At 38.8% G+C, this 13,005-nt stretch overlaps 1 protein-coding gene across 2 annotated transcripts in view; it reads right to left on the bottom strand.

The window, feature by feature from the left end:
* LOC109855306 (mitochondrial sodium/hydrogen exchanger 9B2) overlaps positions 1–12,621 on the bottom strand; it is a 19,305-nt gene extending 6,684 nt beyond the window's left edge. Inside the window, exons 1-3 of one of the 2 annotated variants that reach the window (XM_020429424.1) lie at positions 11,870–12,621; positions 9,020–9,367; positions 1,752–2,016 (exon numbers count right to left, since the gene is read on the bottom strand). In XM_020429424.1, the coding sequence (XP_020285013.1) occupies positions 1,752–2,016; positions 9,020–9,367; positions 11,870–12,195 (939 nt within the window). In that variant the 5' untranslated portion in view covers positions 12,196–12,621. Of the gene's footprint in view, positions 1–1,751; positions 2,017–9,019; positions 9,395–11,869 lie in introns of both variants that reach the window. The other variant, XM_020429423.1, reaches the window with a different exon arrangement.
* Between the last annotated feature and the right edge of the window lie 384 nt (positions 12,622–13,005).

Below are 13,005 nucleotides of genomic sequence, written 5' to 3'. Positions count from 1 at the left end.
TGTCGACTTTCCCACGAGTATCGATTTAACCTCGCCCGCGGCGTTTTTTTTTTTTTTTTTTTTGCTTTGCAAACAGCCGAACGTCGAAAAGAGATGAGAAATTCCTCGCGCGTACTTATACAGAAAATATCACGACGTTTTCTCTTTCGTCCGACGTTACAGATACAATATCACACACACACACACATACTTAGCCAAATGAAGAAGTATTGTCTAGATCTTTCGACTCATGAATATCGCATCTTCCGCAACTAGTCTTTGTACTCCGTCAAGCAACTTCTTCCACTCCATTTCCTAAACTGAATTATTTAAGTACGCTACCTTCTCTTTTTCGTTCCTTCGTTCGCAAGAGCCGCGAGAGAAGGGTCCTTGGTTCTTCTCTCTCCCGGTATTCACACCGAAAATTGCCTCACTCTTCGACATTGCAAATTTGTTACATATAACACTACGTTTCAACGTGGTTGTAATTAACTTGCGACTAAATAAACCAAGAACTATGAATTCAGAGAGCAGATTTAATCTGACTTTCGATTTTGTTTTTCTTTTGAAATTCGCGCAGTGCAAAAAATTGAGCAAAGAATGATTTTTTTTTTTTTTAATGCAAACTGGGGCTTAGCTCGTGAATTCGATTTCACGAGAGAGAGAGAGAGAAATGATATTCTATTCCCGTGCCAAGATCGTTTACATGGCGATTATATCGCGTCTTCGTATAACAAGGCGAAAGAAATTTAATTACTTGACGTGTCGCGCTCATTAACATGGAAACTCTCTCTTCCAAAAGCGCTAATGTTAACGCGTGTCAAGAATCGCGACGCGTAAACAGAACGCTCGAAACGTTGATGCATATATAAACCTCCCTCTCTTTCTCTTTGCCGTGATATTTTATTAATGTAAAACACAAATCGCGTTATATATGTAATCCAATTTATATTTGAGCGATTACGAGATTAAATATTAATCTAAATACGTGTACATCTGCGAACACCGGACACGCGCCGTCTACACACTTCACGCTTCGTATTATTTATAATATATTATTATTTATTTAATTTTTTGAAAATTTTGTTTGTTTCTTTTACAGTTTTACAGTGTGTGCAAACATGGAAACAAAATACCGAAAGACCCAAACTCTCGTAAACTAAAAGAAGAAATTAAAAAATAAAACCTCGCACATCAATATGAATTAAAATTTTTATAAAAAACCTGATGCATTTTATAAACATGAAAAATGTTCGGGAAAATATCGCCGTAGCGCAAGGTAAACTATGTGTAATAATTTTCTTCTCAAATTTGAAACTATCCGCCAATCTCTCTCAAGTATAGATGAAGTTTGCTACTTTAAGTTTCGAGAGAATAATACAACTAATAATACAACTTAATTTAAAATGCAAAAGAAATCAATTTTAATCACAAAATAATTATCTTTTACATGTAAAACACTTTGCAAAGAATTTTAAGAACGAATAACACGCTACAGAGTGGTATAAATATTACAGTTTAAGCAAATTTTACTTATTAAGGAGAAATAGAAAGAGCTCGTGACTTTAATCTCTCGCCATTTGTCATCTGTTTAACGTCTAATTCTATTGCGAATTTATTTTATCATTCCACTCCGCACACGGAAGTGTCGCCGCAAAATTAGATTCTTAGGGAAACTTTACGATGTCTCACGAATGAGACAGAATACTCATCGCGCGCGTGTGAATATTCAAACGTCAAACAAAAGAACGCGGAATATACGCGGGTCTTACCTTCGCAACTCCGTAACCTTTGGCACGTAACCTGAACAGGCAAGGCACCACGACGGCTGGCGAAACGGCTGCGACGATGCTACCGAGGAGGAAACCCCATATCCACGGCAGATTTAAGAGATATTGCGTCATCACAGCCACCACCGTGGCTTCTACCACCCAAGGTATCAGACCCAACTTAGGCACCGTGATTCTTAATCTCTTCAGCGCGTTCGGATCCAGATCCAGACCCGCTCTAGTGAGTATGATAACCAAGGCGATTTTCCTGCGAAAAAGAACACAAGAGCGACACTTGACAAATTTACTCCGTTTACATAATTGCGCGAAAAAGTATTCCATCACGATTGCAGAAGAAACACCGTCTGAGAAAGATAATTCTCAGTGAAACTTGAAGAGGAAATATTCTTTCTTCTTCGCTAAAGTTGTTACAAGAATCATAAAACGCGCCGCGCCGAGCCGCGCGCAGTTTCGACCAATGCATATCTTCGAGTTCGCTGCGACAACGTTCAAGAGAGAAAAGGAGTTAAAAACAAGTTTAAGTGCGCGACGTATATGCGGAAAAAGTTGACGTATCCCTTTCTGCAATTCATATGTTCTCGGAGCCTTGCGTCGTATCCTTCCCGCGAGAATCTCGGAAACGCGAACGAGCGGGCGAGCGGGCGGGCGCGCGACAAAAGTTCTCTTCTCGGAGAGCATCGCGCGCGCTCCGGCTTACGATGAAAATTCAGGTACGGGCGATCGTTAAAGCCTCGGTTGTCTCAAACTTTCGAAAACCCGTTTAGGAAAGGCACACCTTGAGAAACTTATCCTATTACGAGTTTCTCGGTGAGAGAAAGGTTCACGAAGTCGCTGCACACGGGCGATCGCGTATTTCGCACGAACGCGCGCCGCCGTCGCGCGCGGCCTTTCGATCGCGCGCGAGAAAGGAGGAAAAACGTGTCGCCGATACAACTCAGCAGCGCGCATACTCGTATACAGTAAGCTTTTTTGTTTTCTTCACACTTTACCGTTTTTATTTTCTTTCGTTAATTATTATCAAACGCTTGTAAGTAATTTGACAATTTATTTATTTACTCGCTCTTTTGCGTTCGCTGCAAAAATCAACACTTCCGCGATGTCATTTGATGTAGAGTTTTCGCTGTAATTCGTATCACAGGAACGAAAACCATGCGGATAAATTAATATTGTTATTATCGCATTGTTACATTATACATAAATGGATGGCGTGTTATTCACTATAATGAATTATCGCGAGCTTTCAAATCTGTTTTCACGTTGAACCGAGATAATTTTCACCCTCTCCCCTCCCTCCCACTTCCCGAGTGGCACATTATCTAACGCAATGAAACACACACGTGTGCGTGCGCGCGTGCGTGCGTGTGCTTATTTTTAATTACGGTCGAGATATGGCGTAAAATATGATTTACATTAATATTATTACTCTTTTGCTAGTGTAAACGGGTCAGAGCTCGCAAAGTTCATTGACGAGAAGAACGTACCTACGTACGTATCAGACGAGAGAAACGCTGAATTGCGGATTAAAAGTATAATGGAAGCAATATATATATCCCACGATGTGAATTAGGGAAAATCGATAATTGATAACACACAACGAATACCGGCGGCGTTCTCACAAAACGCGAGTTATTCTCTCGATGTTTGCTTAATTGTCGCTTAACACAATGATCGAGATATCGCGCTGAAAAATACTTTTAAAAATGTTCGCGCGATACTTGAGAGAAAATATCTCTCTTGCATCCCGCGCGAAATAAACTCGGGAAATAAATACGGAGTGCAAAAAATTACGACGAATATAAAACGTAATTAAACAAAATAAATAAAAGAACATTTAATACGCAGTTTATACGCGGGGAGGAGAAGAAGGAGGTCCCAGATGTCATCTGTTAAGGAGAAACCACTCTCTCTCTCTGTGTCTGTAGATGGTAGAAATATATACTTGACGCGCGAGAAACGCTATCGTGTGCGGTCCCTTGACGTGACCGCGGCGCGAACATATGAAGCGTATGACTTCATGATTATGTAAAACAAAATGAATATTAGATTATACATAAAGACATAATTTAGAGCGCGAGAATGCCCCTTTCGCTCGCGTTTCATTTAAATTGCAAAAGCGCGCCTGGCACATCGGATAATCGAATTAACGCGCGATGTCGCGCGAGTTCAGTTTTCAATCTCTTTCCAGACTCTCTCCTGGCGTAATCGCGTCATATCCAAAATTCACAAAGAGATTCTTTTATTCTGATGCGAGAATTGTTTTAATCTCAGATGTGTGCACGCGCGCGCGCAAACAGTCTGTGCAATTGCGATGTTAAACGCGTAAAAATATATACGCAGTCCCGATATCTATTGGCGTTTTTATGCGCGTATTATTGAAAATTAATAGACTTCAAACAATTATCGAGATCCGCGATCTTGGTGAATCGTGTCATCCGCTACTCTAATACCTTTTCTTAATCGTACTTCGAAGACGGCTCGATGTGTTCACGCGCCGTGTAATTTATGATCGACATCCGCGTCAGCAAACGAGAACGCGTTGACGGAATCGTTGCATTGCCGCATCACGACGGTCTGCTCACAATGGCGTCTCAAAATCAGAGAAATTCTGATCGAGAAAATCTCGCGCGCGATCCTTTACGTTTTTCAATAATGCGTGTGTGTTCGCAAAAACACAAATAAAAATAGACGATATTTTATAGCAATAAAAAATTTTTAAAAAAAGGTTGTATCAATAATACACTCGTATTGTGTGTAATAATTTAAATCACAGTGTAATGTATTAAGTATAGAAATTTTTTTGCAAACTTAACTTGCAAATATACTCGAAGTGTCTAACGTGTGTGTCACACATTTTGCGTGCGAAGCGAAAATATGAGAAATCGCGACGATTAATCCTTTAAAGGATTTTTTTCAAAATGATTTCATATCTGAACGTTTAAGCGCGTATCGTTCGTATAAATGCGTGCGGCATTTGTACGAGCGGAGAATGTCGGCACGCATATGTCGCAAGAGAAGATCGACCGGGAATTCTCCCTACATGCCACCGTGGAAGCGCGAGATTCTTCCGCACGAAAAAATATGTACGCGAAGAAATGCGCGAGGAAACGAATGAAGAAATAAATGACGCGTCTTGCGCCGCCGAGATATTTCCTAAACGCGTTGCTTTTTTTTTCTGATTTTTTTTCTTTAAATGATCACGTATGAAAATAAATTTTTTATTACATATGAGAAAAGTATCGCGAGCTCTCAAGATTTTCAAGATAGAAAAATGTATATTCGCCAGAAGAGAGAGAAGAGAAGTATAAATAATTTCACTAACTCTCCAACACATCCAGAATTGTAGCTGAATCTCTCAACGCGAATCGAATATTCTGCTTGAGTGTCTAATATGCGGCAAGTCGTCCGAGTCAGTCTTACTGCCACATCGTATCCCGGTCATCTCCTTGATAATTGACGGCAAACGGAGCGTATTCAATAAGTGCCCGCAATCGCGGTTTGATGGTTTTATTAGTGTTGCAATAGACGTGGACCGCGGACATCTGGGGATGTTTGCGCGGCATACAGGGTGGCTTCACCTAAGCGAGCGTGTACGCAAATCGCTTACAACGCACGGCCTATGTTTGCTCGTATTTAGCTTAGGCGGCCTCCTAACGGTGTGTGTAAACGTTCGCCGAAGCTAATATTACACTCCACCTCTTGAGTGTGTGTGTGTGTGTGAATGTGATAGGATTCTACTGGCAATCAAAAGTGTGTGTCTGTCAGTTATATCGCGTAAAAGTTGAGAAATAATCTTCACCGTGTGACAAGATTATACATACATAAAACGGGAAAGACAAGAGACGATTTCGTGTTTATTGCATCGTAAAACGTCGAATGTCGTACACACATTGCGACAACGTAAAGAATAAAATAAAGTCACGTGCACGCTCGAGATATGTACGCGCCCATTGTTGTCGCGTTGTTTGAAAGATAAAAAAATTCTGAAAATACTCGATAATTATCTACTTAATGCGTTACTTTGGCGCGCTCGAGATAAATGATCGAATAGCTTCCCTTATCTCTGCGATTTCTCGATAATTCTGAGAAAACTGATACGAGAGACACCACACAGGTATAAGACACACGATAAGCTTAATGTAAAACAATTGTTGTTTGTTTTTTTTTTTTTTTGTTTTTACACACAATCAAGCTTCGAATTTTACAGCTCTATATTGAAAACTCGTAGCTTATGAATGAAAAACTTGGCGAACGCTAAAGTGAATTATTTATAAATCGATTTCGATAGAAAAGGTACTTTTCTTTTTGTTACCGGAAAAGAGAGCGAATATTTTTCGCGCGTCTGTCACCGATAATCGATAAGAGCTGTCTTCGCGTCGAATTAAATTCCTGGCAAAGTCGAGCGGCAGCATTTCCTATGGCGACCCCATGGCTCGACGACATTAACGATTCCAGTTGCGCCTCGTAGCAACGGTCGTCATTAGTAGGCCACTCGGGTCATAAGACGAATTTGAGCAATCGAGGGGGAAATGAAATCGGGTGAAGGCGCGATTGTGGGGAATCTGTTTTAAAATGGAAAAAGATCAGCGTCGCATTTTGATGTTACACAACATTCCCGGATATGATAGCATAATAATTCTCACACGCACACACACACACATTTTATTAAAAAACATTATCTTTAACATTGTCATGATTGAAAACGATTTATCCACCAAAAAAAAAAACGTAAATTTATCAAAGTATAAAATAAAAAATGCAATAAAATAACTTGACAAGTTTGTCCCTTGTACATTATTAAAACAAATTAGGATAATTTTTTTTGCAGAGAAGATTACATCGAATCTTCAGATTAAGAGGTTACACTCTTATAAAACTCATTCCGAAGATTATTGGTGAAGAAGAGGAATTTGTCAATCTTGAGTTCTCGTAATGATGTCGATCGGCGCAGAAAAACTGGGTCAAGTACACGCGCGAAGAAGTTGAAAGCAAATTTACATTTTTTTAAATATTAAACATCTCTGGAATTTTTTATTAGCGTACGTGAACATAAACTGGAACGTAACGTGAGCGCGGGTATATATCTTACTTGACAAATATTTATCTTTATTTTTTTCTGATTTGTGAGAACGCGTGCGTCGTATACATAAGAATTACGCACAATCCACGTAAATAAAAAATACGGCAGAGTTTGTTTGTTGTCTTTTTTTTTTTTCATTTAAACATAAACCTTGAAAAAAACTTCGTGACATTACGCGTGTATTCGTATCTCGTGATACGTGTGATAGAAAGTGAATTTTGTCTCTCAACAAATCTCCTCTGATTCTTTTGTCAGCGACATTCATTAGTACAGGAGGATGCAACTTGAATTTGATTACCGCACTTGTTATGCCACGCATAGAACCGTCGTCGTGCGTGTTCGCGACGATTCATCGTCGTTAGACCTCGACCTTAAAAAACAGCCACCTTGTGCGCGATCGCAACTAGCTGATTGTTACCTCGCAAGACTTTCGATTTGCCCGTCGTTGCTGACATTATCAATGCTTTCCGATAATGACACATTGGTGGAAATAAGGTTTGCTCGTGTCATGAAAAAAAAAAAAAAAAGAAGAACGATTTGATTTAGCCTCGAGTTTACGTAAGAAATCGATTCCTCAAGAGAGTCAGAGACAACAATTTTCTCTGTTCATTAAACGAAATCTGTGCGATTCACAGCAACACAGCTAAAACGATTACACATTAACTTTGTCTATTTGTTTTTTTTTCTTGAAAAAATGTGAGAAAGAATGTTCGTAACTTTTCAGATTTTTATTGTTTTTAACTGTTGTTGTTTTTATCCTATTAGAAAAAGCGTGTGTAAATACTCACAATTGATTCTATTGATATTGATTGTCGCCACTTTTATCTCGACGCTGATTGGAAGTTTTTCGGATGTATTTCTCGATTCATGTCGTACAAATCAAGAGGCACGGTAGTGCCCTTTATACGCAAATTTTATAAAATTAGTCAATAAAAACGATAACTTTGAGTCAAAAAATAGAGTCGAAATGTGGATATATAAAATAAAAACGTCAAACTGTAAAAAACAAAAGTCAGAAATATAAAATAGAAAGTCAAATAATAAAACTCTGAGAGACGTAATAAATAAATAAAGAATAAAAATAAAAACTAAATACATAAATAGAACACTTCTTTTTAACTGTAAGATTAAAAAGTCCGGATTAAAATGTCACAGTACTCGCCAACACACAAAGAAACGGAACAAAGCATGACCGTCTTACAAACTATATATTACACATATAAGAAATGTTAAAAATAACGTATAAAAATAAAACTCGAAACTTAAAGGAGATAGGAAAGAAAAACCAACACGTGCCTACAGTTACGTGACTTTACTTTAGTCACGTGTCTTTAAAAACGTATACTCTAGCTTGTATTATATATATTATATACATACTACAGTAAGATCACTGACCTCGGTCGCGTGACCGCGGCAGAGTCACTGACCCCGGCCGCGCGGCCTTGACGGGGTCGCTGACCCCGGCCGCGCGGCCTTGGCGGGGTCACTGACTTTGGTCGCGTGATTACGGTATATATATATGTGTGTGTGAGTGTATTATATATAGATATAGAATATTATATATAATATATATAATATTCTTTTTTTTACTCTTTTCTCTGTCATATGTACTTTAGTCACGTGTTGTTTTTCCACTTTTCTCTCATTATTTTTTTATTTTGATTTTTATGCGTTATTTATGACATCTCTCTAATGTGTATTATATGGTTTGGAAAACGTACATACTAGCTGTCATAGCGGTGACAGATTGTGTTCACTGACACAATAATTAAAATAAAAATAATAATAGCGTGCGCGTAGCGCGCGCCTGTGTTGTGCTAAATTATCTCAAAAAAGAAACCTCAACTTATTACATTTTATTACATTTCGTACGCATTGGAAATCGAGTTACGTGATCGCTGTTTTGCTTTTTCAAGTTTTTTTTTATACACATTTTTATGTACGAGTGAAATTTCTTTTATCATTTTTAGCTTCGGAACGTAGATTATGAAAATTACATTATTGATTTTGTATCGAGGTTTGACTCTCATCAATAATAATTAAGGTTTCTATAAATTTTTTGCACGATAAAGAAGCAGTTTATTTTTAAATTAAAAAAACTTAAAAATAAAATTTCAAGATTTTTGTGAATCAAAATTTTTCCTAAAAGTATTCCGAAAGAAAATCTATTTACCGTAGATTGGCGATCACCACGGTGTAATCGCCCTCGATTTTGACGAGTCCGACGTTTTGCAGTATCAGTCCGGTGATCAGCATACCGATCAAGGCCGGAAGAGTGGTCAAAGAGAATAGCCAACCCCCAAAATGTGCGGCGATGCACAAGGCGGCTAATCCGAACAGCGGGCCACCGGGTGCGGCGTCGTTGCCGATTACCGAGTAGACGACACCCCAGAGCAGCAAACCCAGAAGAAAGAGGCACAGGACCCGAGCGAATTTTCTGTACGTGGGACAGAACGGCTGTGGACACGCTCTTCTCCATCCCGGCGGCTCCCATGACGGTGTGTCGTCTCGACCGTGACATCTTGCGCAAAATAGATACAACCACGATCTAAGTGGAGACACAAATGAATTAAAAGACATCAGAATGACGTCGATTTCTTCCTTACTTGCACATTTCTTATGATACAAAGAATGTGACATAATATTTTTTTTATGTATATTTAATTCTTTTTTTTTTAAGATTTATTGTGTGCGCGATAGATAAATGAACAAAGTGTATCTTTTAGTGTCAGTTGAAACAAATTATTTTTACGTAAGATTATCTGAGAAGAAGTAAATCTTCAAGAATGTCATAGAGATATGTATTTACACAGAAAAATGTATAAGTTATTTATGATAACAAAGATAAAAAGAATAAGAGTGCAAATAGGAAAAGATTAAAAAGCTTGTGCAATTATGTGTTATCACAATGATAGTTGCGCTACGTGCAATTGTGCTTGACAGATTTAATTTCGTGCGAGGTTTAATTTTCGAAGAAATCGATTTGTGAAAAGAAAATTTGATATCTACATTTATTTTTGTGTCACGCTTAATTGAACTTTAATAAGCTTGTGTATATATATATATTATCAAACGTACTTGACGGGGTTATTAATAAATAATTTATTAAAAATTATTTTTTTTTTAAACTCAAGAACTTATTTAATATTAATTAAAAAAATCATTTAATATTATAGCAAGTGTAAAACATATCTTTGTTAATTTGATTAATTATTGAGAAGCAAGTTAAAATTATTATTTATAATACTTATCGAAATACATTAATTATTCCTCCTCTCCTCACACGTTGTAACATTGAATACTGTTTCCGTATGGGTATCTATTTCGCATATTGATGTGTTATTTGTTCAGGACAAATCTGCTCGGATAAACGCCTAAAGTGTGAGGTAATTACAATATAATCCATTGGCTTAGTTTCGGCATTAATTCGCGCATGACGAACTACATTTGAGATAATATATAGTCGAGGAGTTTTTAATACAACACCAATGATTTTATTAATGCGTTTACGATATCTATTTGTGATCTATATGCTTCATCGCGCACACGACGATTAATTTTGCGGCCGGCTTTACCCGCGTTGGTTTATTAGATTGCATTATATTCGCGTGCAATAATAATTTTAGGTTAACGAGTTCGTTGTAAAATTGACGGCATATATATATATATATGTATACCATAATTTATATTACGTTCATTTCGTAAGTTACGAAGAATTAATAATTCACGAGGTAATCAACAATAATTTATCAGCCTATTTCGAGGGGAAAACTTTTGTTAATTCTATCTCGCTGCTATTACGGTGTAATTCTGGAAACGAAACAATCGGGTTTTTTAATTACTCTTTTTCGCTACCGGCAAATTGAGCAGCAAGAAACGCGACATTAGAAGAGAATACGTTGTTTTTTTCTACTTTCAACTCTGTTAATTGCGAATTTGGAACAACACACAAATCGACGGTGTGAAATAAATTTGATTTATTTTTGTGTGTGTTGCACGTATTGTCTATTTAAATTTCTAACTTGTGCGACTATTCTTTAAGGATTATTTAATCCATGTATCAAGATTTATCGTTGACACTTTGCAATTTTGAATGAATTCGAAGAAAGTCGACGTTAGTTAGAACCGAATGTTGGCAACAATTGATGATTTAAATACAATTGAGCTCGGTTTATCACCTTTAATGATAGGTAATTTACGTTCGTGTAGATAAATAGTGTATTTTAAATTTTTGTATAGATAAAACAGTATCTTATATTCTTGTGTAGATAAACTCTATCACACGAAAACGATATATAAGTAAGTCATTTACTTCTTCGATTAATACAAACAATTCTGACTCACAATTGGCCCAAAATATCGAACATTTAATTTTTCAATCAACACTAGATATAGATTTTTTCTCAATTTTGAATTGCGGAACTAAAGCGTTACGCCAGAATAAGAGTCGGAAAAGAGAATGTTCGTCGAGAAAAATATTTGTACGAAATACGACTTCGCGATCAAAGATATATTTCATTGCGTTTTTTTTTTCTTTTGACACAAGTGTGATAAGTGACAAAATACAACTTGTTTTATTTACATGTCAGCCTCGCGCATTATCTTTCAAATCGATTTCAAAAACCGCGCGATATTAGCGACAGTGTGACAAAGAGATCAGTCGCTATATAATTATCGTCGTTTAACGTATGTTACAAAATTGTTGATTTCGTTCTCATTTCACCAAACGACGTGACTCATTATCACCAGGTTCGCATGCGAGTAAACACGCAATTTTTCACAATCTATTGAATTACACTTGACTTGTTTGTATTGTTTGTCTTACAGGATTACCGATAAGTTCGCATCATCATTCTAATACGACAGGAAAAGTTTACGAGAGATAGTCGATCTAGGTCGGTGCCAGATCTAGAAAAATGATCGCTCGCGCGATTATGAGTTGGAGAAGTATCGGCAAACTTGCGCGGCGCGCAGCTTACCATCGTTCCCTCCAACCCCTCCTCGCGATAATCGAGTGTCTCACCTCTCGAGCTCCTCGGAATACTCGATCTTGTCTCTGATTGAACTGGACAGGCTGTACGCCGATTTTTTTCTATTACCGTTGTTGATCCGACCGTTCTCCAGATCGAACTTGAACTGCGGAATGTTCTCCACGCTTCCGCAGTGATGCAGAATCGACTTACGTCTGCCCTGATCGGAATTGTGTTCAGAACTCGCGCTGATGCGTCGGTGATGCTCGAAGGCGGGATTGTCGTGTCCCACGACCTGATCGCTAATTGACACTCGTCTCTTCGCCAGCTCCTCGCTGGGTTTGCTGCTGCTCGTTCTGCCGCTCATATCGATCTCCATTTTCCGCGTCACTTTGCAGCGCGATATATATATTTGCGAGCGCGTGGATTTCCACACACAAGTTTTACTCTCTTTTCTCACTTGAGAGAATCGCTTTGCGCGCGCGAAAAACGTGGATCATCTATCCACGAAGAACTGAGCGCGGATAAAATGTGCGGGGCTATTCCTCTTCTCTCTCCGGAAAACCGACCCGTTGATTGCGGTGCAACGGACGCGCGCGCGCACACACCTGTCGACTATCGTTATTCTCGCTCGCGCGCTATTGATCGCGATCCAGAGGAAATCCGTGCCGAACACGATCGCCGTGAAACGGAAACTGCGCGAATCGTGGATCACGAGTTCGCCGCGTTTGCGGCGATTGTGAGCGGTCTCGTGACGAGAGACGACGACGCGCGAGAGACGGGGACGAGAACGACGCGCGATCGACGGACGACGACGACCACGACCACGACCACGACCACGACCACGACCACGACGACGACGACGACGACGACACAACGCGACGCTAATGCGTTGCGACGATTGACGTCTTTAACACCTTGGCCCGCTTTTACCGGATTGTTCCTTCCACGCGGATGTATGATCCTCGGGATTTGTATTACGTCCGAATCGAAACGAGCTTGTCCACCTCGTTAGCGCAGCTCAGTGTTTCAGTTAGCAGATCTCTCAGGGTCGGCATCGAGAGAGCAAACTTTTCCGCTAGTTAATACTCCATTCCATTCGACAACAAGCACTAACGTTTCATCGTATAACTTCTGCTCTTGAGAAACAAAAATTATTCACGACCAAGAAACCATCGATCACGTTCGT

The sequence above is a fragment of the Pseudomyrmex gracilis genome, unplaced genomic scaffold, assembly GCF_002006095.1.
Source record: "Pseudomyrmex gracilis isolate BER0280 unplaced genomic scaffold, ASM200609v1 scaffold_86, whole genome shotgun sequence".
Taxonomy (NCBI): domain Eukaryota; kingdom Metazoa; phylum Arthropoda; class Insecta; order Hymenoptera; family Formicidae; genus Pseudomyrmex; species Pseudomyrmex gracilis.
The sequence above is the reverse complement of the archived record's forward strand: the minus strand, read 5'-3'. Positions and strand labels throughout refer to the sequence as shown.